Source organism: Zingiber officinale, chromosome 4B (assembly GCF_018446385.1).
Source record: "Zingiber officinale cultivar Zhangliang chromosome 4B, Zo_v1.1, whole genome shotgun sequence".
In the NCBI taxonomy this organism is placed as follows: domain Eukaryota; kingdom Viridiplantae; phylum Streptophyta; class Magnoliopsida; order Zingiberales; family Zingiberaceae; genus Zingiber; species Zingiber officinale.
In genome coordinates this window covers 10,141,860-10,155,878 of record NC_055993.1, presented here as the reverse complement: position 1 = coordinate 10,155,878, position 14,019 = coordinate 10,141,860, and the positions used below count along the sequence as shown (strand labels likewise).

Below are 14,019 nucleotides of genomic sequence, written 5' to 3'. Positions count from 1 at the left end.
TGGAAGAAACAAAAGTTGAAACTCAACATACGTTTTCTATTATTTTTATTGAACATCATTATGCGTGTGTTCTAGTTCGATTAGTAGCGGAGTCGAATGGAATATGAGTTTTGAAATGAATCATATCTCACGAGATGAGAGTATCGCAATTTCAACCTCATTTAACAATTATCTTTGTAGTAATTCGTGCAGCATGATAGATTTACCATAGAGACTTCATAGATCATCCGAGTTGGTATATAGTAGGATGTTTATCACATGAGGTCACGGGGTCGAAATTCAGGATAGTCGGGACATAAATCCCCGATCCCTGTGCAACTCACCCCACTTACCACATGCTCGCTCAGGATGCTATAATTTACCTCCCTCGTGATGACCTTAGATCAGGTGCGATGGAGACGCTGGGGGCGAACGATTTCACCTTTTGCCACATGATAGATTTACCACATAGTATAATCGATCGTTAGGCTCAGATCCCATAAGAATTAAGGGCTAAGGAGGAAGGAGGACTCCTCTTGCAGCGGCGATGTCGTCGTGGACAAGTCCCCCGAACGCGCCTCCAAGTCGGCAAGCTCAGCTGCTAGTACCGCCGCCACTTCCACCATTTTCGGCCGCTCTGCCTTTCGAGGCCGCACGCAGCAACAGGCGAGATCGAACACCATGATCACGGTGGGCCGATCCCAATCCTCGCCAAGTCTGTCATCGACCACCGGCGGCTCGTCGGTCGATGCTGACCGCCTGCCCGAGGCTCGCGCCGCGTGGACGATCGACTCGACCCCTCCTGTGGGCGTCGGCACAACCGCTCGCATCCCCGTAACCAACTCGAGCAGAACCACCCCGAAGCTATACACGTCGGTGGCCTCCGAAACCTGCCCCGCCGGGAAACTCTCCGGATCGACGTAGCCCACTGTCCCTACCAACTCCGTGGACACGTGGCCATCGCCTGGAGGCACCACGCGCGATACGCCGAAGTCGGACAGCTTCGCGAGCCCGGCCTCGGTGAGCAGCACGTTCGTAGGCTTGACGTCCCGGTGGATGACTGCCCCCTCCGGATGGCCGTGCAGGTAGGCGAGCCCTTCTGCCACATCGACGGCCACTTGTAACCTACGCCGCCAAGTCAGTTCCCCGGATGAGAGAGCGCGCGCGAGGTTGCCGCCCGCCATGTACTCGTACACCAGCGAATGCTCCCGCTCGCCGAGGCAGTAGCCGACTAGCGTGGCGAGGTTGCGGTGGCGGAGCTTGGCGAGGATGGCGACCTCGGCGTAGAACTCGGCCACCTTGCGCTCTCGGTTGATGCGCTTGATGGCCACGGGCTGCCCGCTAGGGAGCTTTCCCAGGTAGACCTTGCCGGCGCCGCCCTGACCGAGGAGGAGACCTTCGTCGAACCCCTTCGTGGCGGCCATCAGTTCCGCCTTGGTGAAGATGTAGAAGCCGTCAGTGGGGAGAAGGGACGCGGAAGGCGACGGCGGTGGAAGAGGGTGCTTGAGGTCGTCCGTATCGGATGTGCCGACCCTTGGCCGGCGTATTTTGAAGGAGAGGAAGATGATGGCGGCGAGAGAGAGGAGGCCGGCGGAAGCAGAGCCGAGGGCGATTTTGATGGATCTGGAGTTGGAAGAGGACGACGTGGAGAGGGGAGAAGGCGGCGGAGGGGAGGGAACTAGGTTGCTTGTGCCGAGGCCGGCGACGTTTTCGAGGACTTGGAGCATGCAACCGGCGTAGGAAATGAAACGAGAAGGGGATGGAGGACAAGAGGACCAGATCGCAAGCGTGGTTGCAACTCCGCAGGGAACGAACTCCTTGGTCTTGGTAACGTCCAGCAGCTTGAAAGTAGCAGAGATGACAGCGCTCTGGCAGGAGGAGCAGGCGGACGCGTCCAGGGAGAGGTTACCGGCGGCAGCGGAGGCGCAGAAGCGCGATGCGCGGGAGAAATCGGCGGTAGAGAGGATGGATCGGACGGTGGGGAACTGACAGGGGCCGCCGGAGGCGGCGAGCAGGGAGGAGCGGACGTCGCAGTTGGAGCTGGAGAGGAGGGAGGGCTTGACGAGACCGCCGCTGACGATGTCGCCGGCGAAGACGGCGGAGCACGCGGAGGCGGTCTCCGGGGGGAGGAAGGCCACGCCGGTGAGGTTTCCGTAGCGGACGGCGGCGTAAGCCATGGCCATGTAGACGTACCAGCAGCAGCTGGTGGCGGAGGGGGTGGAGACGTTCGCGTAGCAGGCGGGAGGGATCATGGGGATGGAGGAGGAGAAGTCGTAGGGGCAGATGCCGGCTGCGACGGCAGATACACTGGCGATGAGGAAGTGCGCGGCGAGGAACAGGCAAAGGGGCATTTTTCCGGCGGCAGCGAGTGTGTGGTGGTGTGGAGTTGACTGAGAAATGAAAGATTGGAAGGCAGTGAGAATGAGTAAATTCACGGGAGGCGATGAGGCGAAAGCCATCCGTCCCCGTTGTCGTCTAGTGCCGTTAGCGTTGACTGCTGACTTCTTTTCGACGAATGTTGTTGAACCTCAATTATTTAATTAAATGCTGAATTAATTTTTGTTTGCCTAATGAAACTCTTTGACCCATTCAACCCGACCAAATACGGATGGAGAGTTGAGGGATAACAGGACGATATTAATAGAGTAATTACTTACAAATAAATAAGAAAATAACATTTATTCTTTTTTACTTAAAAATATTTATATTTTTTATTAATCACGATCTTTTACTCTACTAACTAAATCATGGAAAAAAAAACTTTAAACAATACTTTTTAAATTTAGTCGATCGATGGTTCTTACTTAATGTTTTTTCCTCTAAATTTAGGTCGTTTGGTTCTATTAGTTTCCATGTTTCTTAATTTATTGTAACTGCTCATAGTTTCCTTCTGTTGATCCTCTAGCGACCGACTAAGAAGGTAAATAGTCCTGTATAAAAATAAAAGATATAAAATTTCTTTTTGAACTTTATAATTTTATTAAACTAACACTTATATAAAACAATAATTAACAAACTGATAAAAAAAATAAAGAGATTACTTAATTTATAATTATATGATTACCAATCAAAGGTCGTTAAAGTTCACTATCAAAGTTTCCTTCAGGCGGAGAAGTCTTTTACAGCGTTGACAGTTTACACAGTAGTAGAATAGACAAATGAATTGATTACAAGTTTCTAGCTACTGGGATCATGGCTATATTTATAGCCCTTATCGGGACAATTGGAAGGGTTTCAGACCCTTGAAGGGGGATAAAATTTTATCTTCATCGCAACAAATCGCGCCACATCGTATTTTGATAAAGTTTTTGGTATGGGCACTCGAAAGAGTTCCGAGCACCCGGACCGAGTTGTTCTAGCTCGACCAAGGCATGCGCCTTGGGTGCCCTGGGTCTGAGCACTCGGAGCACAGTCAACCTCCGATTAACTTTCCTCCTGGTCTTCGGCTCCGACTTACACTCGCTTGGGTGATTTCAATCATCTGGAATAGAGCTCATCTGAGCCCATTTTCTGTCATTCTCTAGCAACATTTCGCTCCGGCTTCTCGTCCCTCGAAAACATCATGCGCCTCTTGCAGCACCTCGTCCCTCAGACATACTGAGTCGGTCAACTCTCTCTTGTGTCGTCCTTCTCACTAGCTGCGTTTTTCACTCGACTTCCTATGCTCCTAAGTTCCTGCATACTTAGACACAAGGGTTAAAACACAACAGGACCTAACTTAACTTAGTTGATTACATCAAAACTACTATGAAATACTTACACTTTTTCTTTATTGTTGCATCTTTGTAATGGCTACCCACCATAAAACTATAGTTCTCACCCAGCTCAACTACACCTAAAGAGTCGAGCTAGAATCTGTACTGATCATGTCCAAAAGTCAACGAGATGGAAAGCTGGGGATGTGGCACTCCCACTGACCGCCTGTAGATTTACCTCCGGTCTGCAACACAGATTACGTCAGTGCTGAGTCAGGGAAGGGGTCCCCGGCGTTGGCCCTCCAGTGCTCAAGTCAGTCACTGACAATGAAGTAGAAGGTGGAGGAACAAGAATGAGCAGTAGCGAGAACAGTGTATATCGCGTATTGCATACCTCCGCTGATGCTTGGACTCCCCTTTATATAGAGCTCCTGTACCGCGCGTGCACGCTCTCCAATGCAAGCACGCTTCCCAAAGTTTTTCCTAAAAAAATTTGTCAATAAAGTATCTCTGACACACTACCTTAACAGGCCGAGCATATCTCTGAAGTGATAGTGAAAGATTTCGTCGTACGATCTTTTGGTTGTCCATGCCCGGTGTCAGCGGCACTACCTCCCAAAAGGATGTCGATGGATAATAGAGAGAGTATGCTGCTAGGTCGAGCGAGTTGGCCTCTCGGCCGGAACTTCGTTATTCCTATGTCCCGTCTGCTCGGCCGGAACTCCACTATGTCTGTGTCGCGTCCGCTCGGCTGGAACTCCACTGTGCTTGTGTTACGTCCGCTCGGCTAGAATCCCACTGTGCTTGTGTCACGTCCACTCGGCCGAAGTTTCACTCTGCTTGTCGAGTCCTGCTGCCTGGCCGAGCAGGGTAGCTGCTCGGCTCGGCTTCTGCACACCGTTTCTTTCTCTATCTAGCGTCCAATACTCCATTAAGTGTCGATCATTTTAACACCTCCCCATGTCAAAGGCGAGGTCGGACCAAACCCTTCTCCCCCAGTCGGGACATGATCGCCCGACCGACCGATGATATCTCAGCGTTGATCGCCCAACTGGCCGATGATATCTCAGCATTGATCGCCCAACCGGCCGATGATATCTAAGCGTTGATCGTCTTGACTTTGACCTCCACCGTGACAACTATCCTCCACAGGGTAGGGCCCCTCCTTATTACCACATCACATGCCTCCCCTCAAGTCTAGTCGAAGGAGGCTGCAAGTCCGACTGACTGGACAAAATTGTCTGTGAAGCTTTCCACCCGATCGGCTTCGACATTCCCTGGTTTCTGATATGCTAACATGGCGCAACGGTCGGCTATGTGATCGCTCTCTGCCGGTCGGGCGATTGAAGATTGTTGTTCGTCCATCAGTCTGCTCCCTTAAGCTGATCGGCACAACTGACATTCATACTTGGAAATCTCTTCTTGTGATGCCTTGGGCGAGCGTGATCCAGACTTACGTCACCCATATTTCCGAGAAATCATGCAAATCTCTGCGCATTATGGTTGAGCGCGTTCTCATGCTTTTTAATTGTCCTCATTAAATGTCGGCCCGTGGCGAGGTGCCACGTGTCCCGCTTGCTGTCGCTGCACGCTTGACGTGACAGGCGGATATCCGCTGGCGATGTGACATTTGATGATTCAAATTCATCGGTCTGATTTCTGCTTGGGTTTCCGCGACCTAGATCAGACAGCTCTGGTCGGTCGGCCCCGTGGTTTATAAACATCGCCTGCTCCGTCTTCTTCACTTTGCTTTGTCGTCTTCACCTACAAGCCTCTCGGTGACACTGCGCTTTGCTCCATTGCCTTCCTTTTCTGGCAATCTTTGTGATCTCTCTAGTAAGCCCTCGTCTTCCTTTGATTGAAGTTGTTCGTTGCTCATACGATCCTCTTTTCCAAGTCACCTTTCTTCCCTATTTTCCTTTAAGCTTTAGTTTCGATGGCAAGCTCTTCACAGCCTCCTGTCGGCGTCCCTAGGCTTTGATACACCTCTACCGAGTCCAGGTTTGACGTCGGGGATGTTGAGAGCTTGACAACTACTTTTGAGTTTCCTTCTAGGTACAAAGTTGTCCTTCCTTCTCCTTCCGACCGACCAAACTCTCCGTCGCCCGGCTATCTTACCTTCTTTAGGGATCAGTTTACCACCGGTCTGTGGTTTCCTATTCACCCCTTCTTTCCCGTTGTTTGTAAATACTTCTGTATCTTCCTTCATCAATTAGTGTCGAACTCCTTTCGATTGGTATGTGGGGTAGTTGTTCTGTTCTGCCTGCACGATATTCCTCTCACTCCCCAGATTTTTCACTATTTTTATTATCCGAAATTGTCTGAGCCGAGGACTTTTCTTTTCCAAGCCTGAGTGGGCTTAGTTTCTTTGACAAAATGCTGACCTCCAACAAACATTGGAGGGAATACTTCTTTTTTGTACGCCTTCCCGAGCGGCCAGACTTCTCGACCCATTGGCAGCTCGAAGTGGCAAGTCAATCTCCCTTGAAACAGTGCAAGAGCCGATCGGACTACCTCAACACAGCTTTAATGTTGGCTGGTCAGAAGTATGACATCCACAACTTATTGTTGGAGAGTGTCCTCTACATTTTCGGCCTGAGTCTGATTCGTACCCGACTTCCGCCCAACCTAGGTATGCAACTTCTTCACTCCTTCCTTTGATTATAACTGATTTTTCTTCCTCTTTTGCAGTCAAAGTCATGCTATGTGTGTGTCTGGCCGGCAAGGCTAAACTTGCAGATGCCGTGATCAATGCGGTGGCTGTGGAGGAGTTAGAAAGTCACAGTTTGCAGCCGATCGGCTCTCAAGAAGATCCACAAGACGAGAGCGAAGCGACTTCAGTCTTGGTGAGCGATGGAGCGGCTGGTGGATCACTAACTCCCTCCGAACAGCATCTAGTTATTCAAGTTGAGGGGGTCGCTGATCAGGTGTAAGAGGCGCCAGGAGGAGCCTTCATCACACTCCGCATCCTCAGTGGTGCGATCCGCCGAACAGGTTGAAACGTCGACCCCCGCGCTAGTTCAAGAGACTGCGGCCCTCACGTCGTCTGATCAGACACCATCATTATCCGATCTGCCACAAGGGATTGTCTGTGCGCCGTCGGTTGCCTTCATGCCACCACCATCGAAGGTCAAGAAATTCGGCATCCGCCCGACATCCTCATCTCGGCCGTCCGGACGAGCGACATCGACCCAGTCAGCTCTGAGCGGTCAGTGCCATATAACGACGGTTCTTCATCTGTCGACTAAAGAATGACGCGAGTCGGCGAGCGCTGAATCCCAGGCCCCCGAATACCAAATAATCATTCAAGGGTCGCTCGCATAAATATGTGCTGACGCCCGAGCCCGTGCAACGATGATGCCTCCGGGGGCGCTTGCGGACAACCATACCCAAATGTCCACTAGGGTAAGTGTTCTATATTCTTCGTAACTTCTCCTTGGTTGACACTTATACTTTCCTGATTATTCATAATATTGGGTAGAGAGTCTGACCATGTGCTAGAGACTTGCATTCTTGGAGGAGGAAGTCAAGAAGTTGAAGGCGTCAGGCGGTCAATCCTCCACCTCTCAAGAGCAGACAAATGCTGAGGTGGCGAAGCTGAAGACCGATCTGGCGAAGAGCACCATGCTGCTCGAGGTCGAGCGGGGAAAAAGCGCAAAGCATGCCACTCTACTGGCTTAGCTTCATAAGCATGTCATCACTTTTGACGCCAAGATCCAATAGGCCAATGCGAGGAAACTCTAAGCCATTGAAGACCTAAACTTGAAGAATAAAGAGGTCCGACCCCTCGCTAAGAAACTCAAAGAAGCCGAAGACTTCCTGGTTGCCGAACGGAAGAGCTGGTCGACTGAAGAAACTAACCTTTGAGGCCAACTCTCCGCAAAAGATAATGAGCTAGCCACCGCGAAGGACGAGCTGGAAGCCTCCTGAGAGTCCTTGAAAAATTATCAAGACGCCGAGCCTAGCCGATTTGAGGCTATGAAGAGGAACTACATCCCTTCGGATGCTTTCAATGACAAGGTCGCCGATCGGGCTCTTCGCCTGTTTGATCTTGCAATTGATGGGACGCTCAACCAACTTAGGGAAGGCGGCTACCTCCCCGTCGCTTTGACAAGTAAGGTTATCAATCGGAACAAGCTGACCAAATCCCTGCCCGATGATGCTTAGATTACCTTGAGTGAGGTTGAGAGTTCTTCTTTTGTAAAATTTTGAAGTTTCAATGAATGTTGGCTCGTTCGGCTAAACTTTATCTCCCTCTATTATTTTTTTTTTCAACTCATCTCTCGAACTTTACATAAACTCATGGCCTCGTGACTCCTCTGATCGGCAACGACTAGTCTATCTAGCCGATCAATCCATTTTATTTTTAAAGTTGCTTATTACAACTCTATAACCTTCCGCTTGGTCACGAAGTACTTTGAAGAATGGTCCTAAACAGTCACCGTATTTCGTGGTCGGTCGTTCATCATTCTTGAGTTATAAGATCATCGCTTGACCACTTACCGAAATGAGGGTTTAAGGTCGCCGCTTGACCGTTGGCGAAGACTAGGTTTTAAGGTCGCCGCTCGATCGTTGATGTAGACTAGGCGAAGACTAGGGTTTAAGGTCGCCGCTTGCCCGTTGATGAAGAATAGGCGAAGACTTGGGTTTAAGGTCGCCCTTGACCGTTGATGAAAACTAGGCAAGACTTGGGTTTAAGGTTGCCGCTCGACCGTTGAGGAAGCCTAGGATTTAAGGTCGCCGCTCGATCGTTGGGGAAGCCTAGGTTTAAGGTCGTCACTCGACCATTGATGTAGACCAGGGTTTAAGGTTGCCGCTTGATCGTTGATGTAGACCAGGGTTTAAGGTCATCACTCTACCGTTGATGTAGACTAGGGTTTAAGATAGTCATTCGACCGTTGGGGAAGACGAGGGTTTAAGGTTGTCACTCGACCTTTGGGAAGATGAGGGTTTAAGGTCGCCGCTCGACCATTGATGTAGACTAGATTTTAAGATCGCCGCTCGATCGTTGATGTAGACTATGGTTTAAGGTCGCCGCTCGACGGTTGGGGAAGACGAGGTTTTAAGGTCGCTGCTCGACCGTTAGGGGAAGAAGAGGGTTTAAGGTCATCGCTCAACCGTTGATGTAGACTAGGGTTTAAGGTCGCCGCTCGACCATTGGGGAAGACGAGGGTTTAAGGTCGTCGCTCGACCGTTGGGGAAGACGAGGGTTTACGGTCGTCACTCGACCGTTGATGTAGACTAGGGTTTAAGGTCGCCGCTTGACCGTTGGGGAAGACGAGGGTTTAAGGTCGTCGCTCGACTGTTGATGTAGCCTAGGGTTTAAGGTCGCCGCTCGACCGTTGGGAAAGACGAAGGTTTAAGGTCGCCGCTCGACCATTGGGGAAGACGAGGGTTTAAGGTCATCGCTCGACCGTTGGAGAAGATGCATCTTAAGAGTGGCATTCTTCGCTTTTATTCATATTTGTCCTGCGTTCAGGAAACATACAAAATACATGTATTTATTTGCGCACCTCTCATTCGGCCCTATAGGGTTGGAGATGATTCGCGCTCCACGACCTCTCAATCCTCTCATCCTCCAAGTAGTAAGCGCTTGAATGGAGTTTTTGCACGACCTTGAAAGGTCCCACCCATGGGGTTTCGAGCTTGGTGACGTCGCCGACCGACTTCACTTTCTTCCATACGAGACAGTCGACCTGGAAGGACCTCGGGATCACCCTTCTATTGTAGTTCTACTTCATCCGTTGTCGGTACGTCGTTAGCTGAACAGCTGCTTTCGCCCGCGTTTCATCCACTAAGTCGAGCTCCATGAGTCTCCGTTCGGCGTTCCTTTATCGTAGTACTACACCCGATCGAATTCTACTCCGACCTCCATGGGGACGACTGCTTCGCCACCGTATATCAAGTAGAAGGGGGTTACGCCGGTGCCCTCCTTCGGGGTCTTGCGCAGGATCCACAATACACTGGGGAGCTCGTCGACTCAGCTGCCTCCGGCGTGGTCGAGCCGAGCACACAGAACTCTAAGGATCTCCCGATTAGTGACTTCGGCTTGTTCGTTGCCCTAGGGGTAGGTCACAGAGGTGAATTCCTGTTGGATGTCATAACTCTTGCACCACTCTCTGAGACCTTAACCGGCGAATTGTCTCCCATTGTCTGATAAGAGCCGACGTGGGATGCTGAACCGACATATGATGTTCTGCCACACGAACTTAATGATCATATGCTCGGTTATTCTTCATAGCGGCTCGACTTCCACCCACTTCGAGAAGTAGTCCACAGCGATGAGCAAAAATCTCCGCTGACCTGTCACCATGGGGAATGACCCAACGATATCCATGCTCCATTGGTCGAACATGCAAGATACTGTGGATTCCTTCATTTCCTCGATCGGTTGGTGCGAAATGTTGTGATACTTTTGGCAGGACAAGCAAGTGGCCACCGTCTGAGCGACGTCTTCTTAGAGGGTGGACCAAAAATATTCGGCCAGGAGTATCTTCCGAGCTAATGCACGATCGCCCGGATGACCTCCGCAAGAATCTTAGTGTACCTCCCGTCGAATGTATTCGATATCTTCCGATGCATTTGAGTAGGAGCTTGGAGAAGACTCTCTTATAAAGTTGATCCCTAATCAAAGTGAATCGTCTGACCAGCAAGCGAGCTTCTTTCTGATCGGCAGGTGTAACTCCCGATCATAGAAACTCTATCAAAGTCGTTCTCCAGTCATTAGGGAAGGTCATTCCTTCCATTCAATCAATGTGTACCACGAGCGAGACATGTTCGATCGACTGCTCTATGACGATCGGTGATAATGAATTGGCTAATTTTGCCAACTCATCTGCCGTGTGGTTCTCCCATCGGGGGATCTTTTATATAATGACCTCCTGAAAGTCGATCTTCAGCTTCTTGAAGACTTCTGCATAGAGCCTGAGTCGAGCGTTGCTTATCTCGAACGTCCCGAATAACTGCTGAGCGGCCAATTGAGAGTCCGAGTGGATGAGGACTTTAACGACTCACACATGCCGGGCTGCCTGTAAGCCGACTATCAATGCCTCATATTCAGCTTCATTATTAGTGGTGCGGTAGTCAAGCCGAACGGAAAGCTGCATCCGGTCTTCCCGTGGTGCGATAATCAATATACCGATTCCAATACCTTGCCGAGTGGACGAGCCGTCAACATATATCTTTCACATTACCTCCAGTTTATCATTCTGGACCTCTATGATGAAATCTGCCAAGACCTGAGCCTTGATTGCCGCTTGGGATTGATATTGTATGTCGAATTCACTCAGCTCGGTCATTCATTTGATCAGCCTTCTTGATGCCTCAGGGTTGAGAAGAACCTGTATCAAGGAGCTATTAGTCAGCATAATGATTGAGTGTACGAGGAAATATGGACGAAGCCTCTGAGCGACGAGAATCAAAGCATAAGCTAACTTTTCCAGACCGATGTAGCGAGACTCTGTATCCTTCAATATATGGCTTAAAAAGTATACAAGCTGTCGCTCTTGGCCATCCTGCCTAACTAGAGCCGACCCAACCTTAAGCTCTTCCAATGCCCGATTGCACTCGGCGTCCCACTGGAATTTTATAGCTCAGCGAAGCACTTTGAAGAATGGCAGGCTCCGGTCGGACGACTTTGATATGAATCTGGACAGCGCTGTGATCCGACTTTTCAACTGTTGAGCGTCCTTCAAGTTTCGAGGCAGCGACATGTCTTGCAATGCTTTGACTTTGCTTGGATTGGCTTCAATGCCCGGCTCAGTGATGATGTAACCCAGGAAGTGGCCACTCTTTACGGCTAACAGACACTTGCTCAGGTTCAGCTTTATTCTGTAAGCCCTCAGCGTTAGGCATGTCTCCTCGATATCTACACATAGGTCAGTAGCTTGGAGGAACTTTATTAATATGTCGTCGGCGTACACCTCCATATTACGACCGATCTGCCGTCGAAACACCTTGTTTATCAACCTTTGGTAAGTGGCTCCGACATTCTTGAGTTCGAACGGCATGACGTTGTAGTAGTACGTTTCGTCGGCCATAATAAAGTTGACCATCTCCTGGTCTTCTCGGGCGAGCGACACTTGGTGATACCTTGGTATGCGTCGAGCATGCATATCAGCTCGCAGCCCGCCGTTGAGTCCACCATCTGGTCTATCTTGGGTAACGGATAGAAGTCTTTTGGGCATGCCTTGTTTAAATAGCGGAAGTCTATGCAGACCCGCCATTTATTGCCTGACTTGGAGATTAACACGACATTGGCTAGCCAGCTCGGGAATTGAACTTCCCTAATATGGCCGACCTCTAGCAACTTCTCTATCTCCACTCGGATGATCAAATTTTGCTCCGCGCTAAAATCCCTCTTTCTTTACTTCACCGGCCGAGCATCTGGTCAGACATGAAGCTCATTGTCAACCATGCAAACACATCATGATTTTGTCTCAGGCAGGCGACCAACTCTGCCTTCTTCTCCCCCTCCAGGTCGGCGGTGATAAATGTGGTTGCTTCCGTTCGGTTGGGGTGGATCTAAACCTCCTTTTCTTCGTACACCAATGTAGGAAGCTTTTCAGTAATTGTGTTCATCTCCAGGTGCAGATTCTTTCGAGCGTTCCTCGCTTCGGACTTGACCATCTCAACGTAGCATCGCCGAGCGGCCAACTGATCGTCTTTGACTTCGCCTACCCAGTTGTCCACCGGGAACTTTATCTTTTGGAAGTATGTAGACACCACTGCCCGAAATTCGTAGAGGGCCAGTCGACCCAAGATGACGTTGTAGGCCAACGGTGGAGGCCACATGCTGCACGACATGTGTCCTAGTCTCCTGATGTGGCCGCGCTCCCTCTACTCTTGGCCCTTTGGGTGGTTGGTGGCTGCTCGTCGGTCACCGCTCAGGCGCTGGCGCAGGCTCAACCGGTATTTCCTTCTTCTTTTCTACTTGAGCTTCTTCCACATTTATGTATTCATTGGCCTTCCTGAGCAGGTGGTCGAAGTCTCTGGGCGGCTTTCTGATGAGCGACCGGAAGAATTCTCCTTCGTTGAGCTCTTGAGTGAAGGCGTTCTTCATTGTCTCGGATGAGACCGAGGGGATATTCATGGCTACTTGGTTAAAGCACCTGATGTACACTCGGAACACTTCCTTGGGCCCCTGCTTTAGGGTAAAGAGGCTGACGTTCGTCTTTTGATAGCGTCGGCTGCTGGCAAATAGTGCTGGAACGCAGCTCGAAAATCCTTGAAGCTGCGTATGAATCCGTACGGCAGTCTTCGGAACCAGTGCTCCACCGATCCGGAGAGAGTAGTGAGAAAGACTCGACACTTCACCCCATCCGTGTACTGGTGCAGCATGGCCGCATTATCAAACTTATCCAGATGATCATTTGGATCGGTCATTCCGTTGTATTTCCTTATCACCAGTGGGGTATAGTGCCGGGTAGGGGTCACACAAGATCGTCTGGGAGAACTACAGATTGATCCACATGGGCAAAGCATGACTTCTAGGCGCCTTTCCTTTTTGCGCATCCCGAACAGGAGCGTCGTCAAAAGATGATCCCCTTTCCTGGTTCGCCTGAGCTATCTCTGAGGGGGTTTGGAACAAGGCGCGATGAAATGGGATGGGCGCGGGCGACGCTTCCTGTGTGCCGATCGGACCTTTATTCTGCCCCTATTTAGAAATGGGTTCCAGTCGGTCTTCCAGTTCCGCTCGTCCTCCTGCTGCCGACGTCGTCGGCTGTTGTACTAGCCAATCGGCTAGTGTCTGCTGTTGCTGCTGCTCGAACATCTTCGCCGCTCGGGCTTACATGAGCATGTCGAGCTCCTCTTTGGTGAGCGTCACGGTTGTGAGTCGTCCAGCATCCTCCATCTTCTCAACTTAGATGCAGGTTAAGTTCCCACATATGCCGCCAAATATGATTGATCCTGTCCGAATCGAAGAGATGGATGCTGGGGATGTGAAGCTCCTGTTGACTCTGCGTGAGCCTCCTGCTGATGTGGACTTGCAACCATAAGACGTCAATGCCGAGCCGAGGAGGGATTTCCAGGCGATGGCCCTCCGACGCTCAAGTCAAATCTCCGGTGAAGAAGTGAAGTAGAGAAATGAGAGCAGCAGCGTAATAGTAGCTGCAGTAGAATGAGCATACCTCCGATGAAGTTTGGGGCTCCTTATATAGAGCACTTGGGAGCACGCGTGCACGCTTATCGAGGTGTGCACGCCTCTCAAAGATTACCATGAAAGGACGTGGCAGTAAAGTGTCTCTGACACCATACCTTAACAACCTGAGCATATCTCTGACACGACAGCGGAAGCTTCTACCGTACGATCCTCTGCCTGGCCATGTCGCCAGTCATGCCGTTT

General features: G+C 50.5%; 1 protein-coding gene across 1 annotated transcript; it reads right to left on the bottom strand.

The window, feature by feature from the left end:
* Positions 1-201: 201 nt before the first annotated feature.
* Positions 202-2,528, bottom strand: LOC121974677 (proline-rich receptor-like protein kinase PERK3). The gene has a single exon (XM_042525835.1). The coding sequence runs from the start codon at positions 2,436-2,438 to the stop codon at positions 486-488; it is 1,953 nt and encodes a 650-aa protein (XP_042381769.1). The 5' UTR covers positions 2,439-2,528; the 3' UTR covers positions 202-485.
* Positions 2,529-14,019: the final 11,491 nt, after the last annotated feature.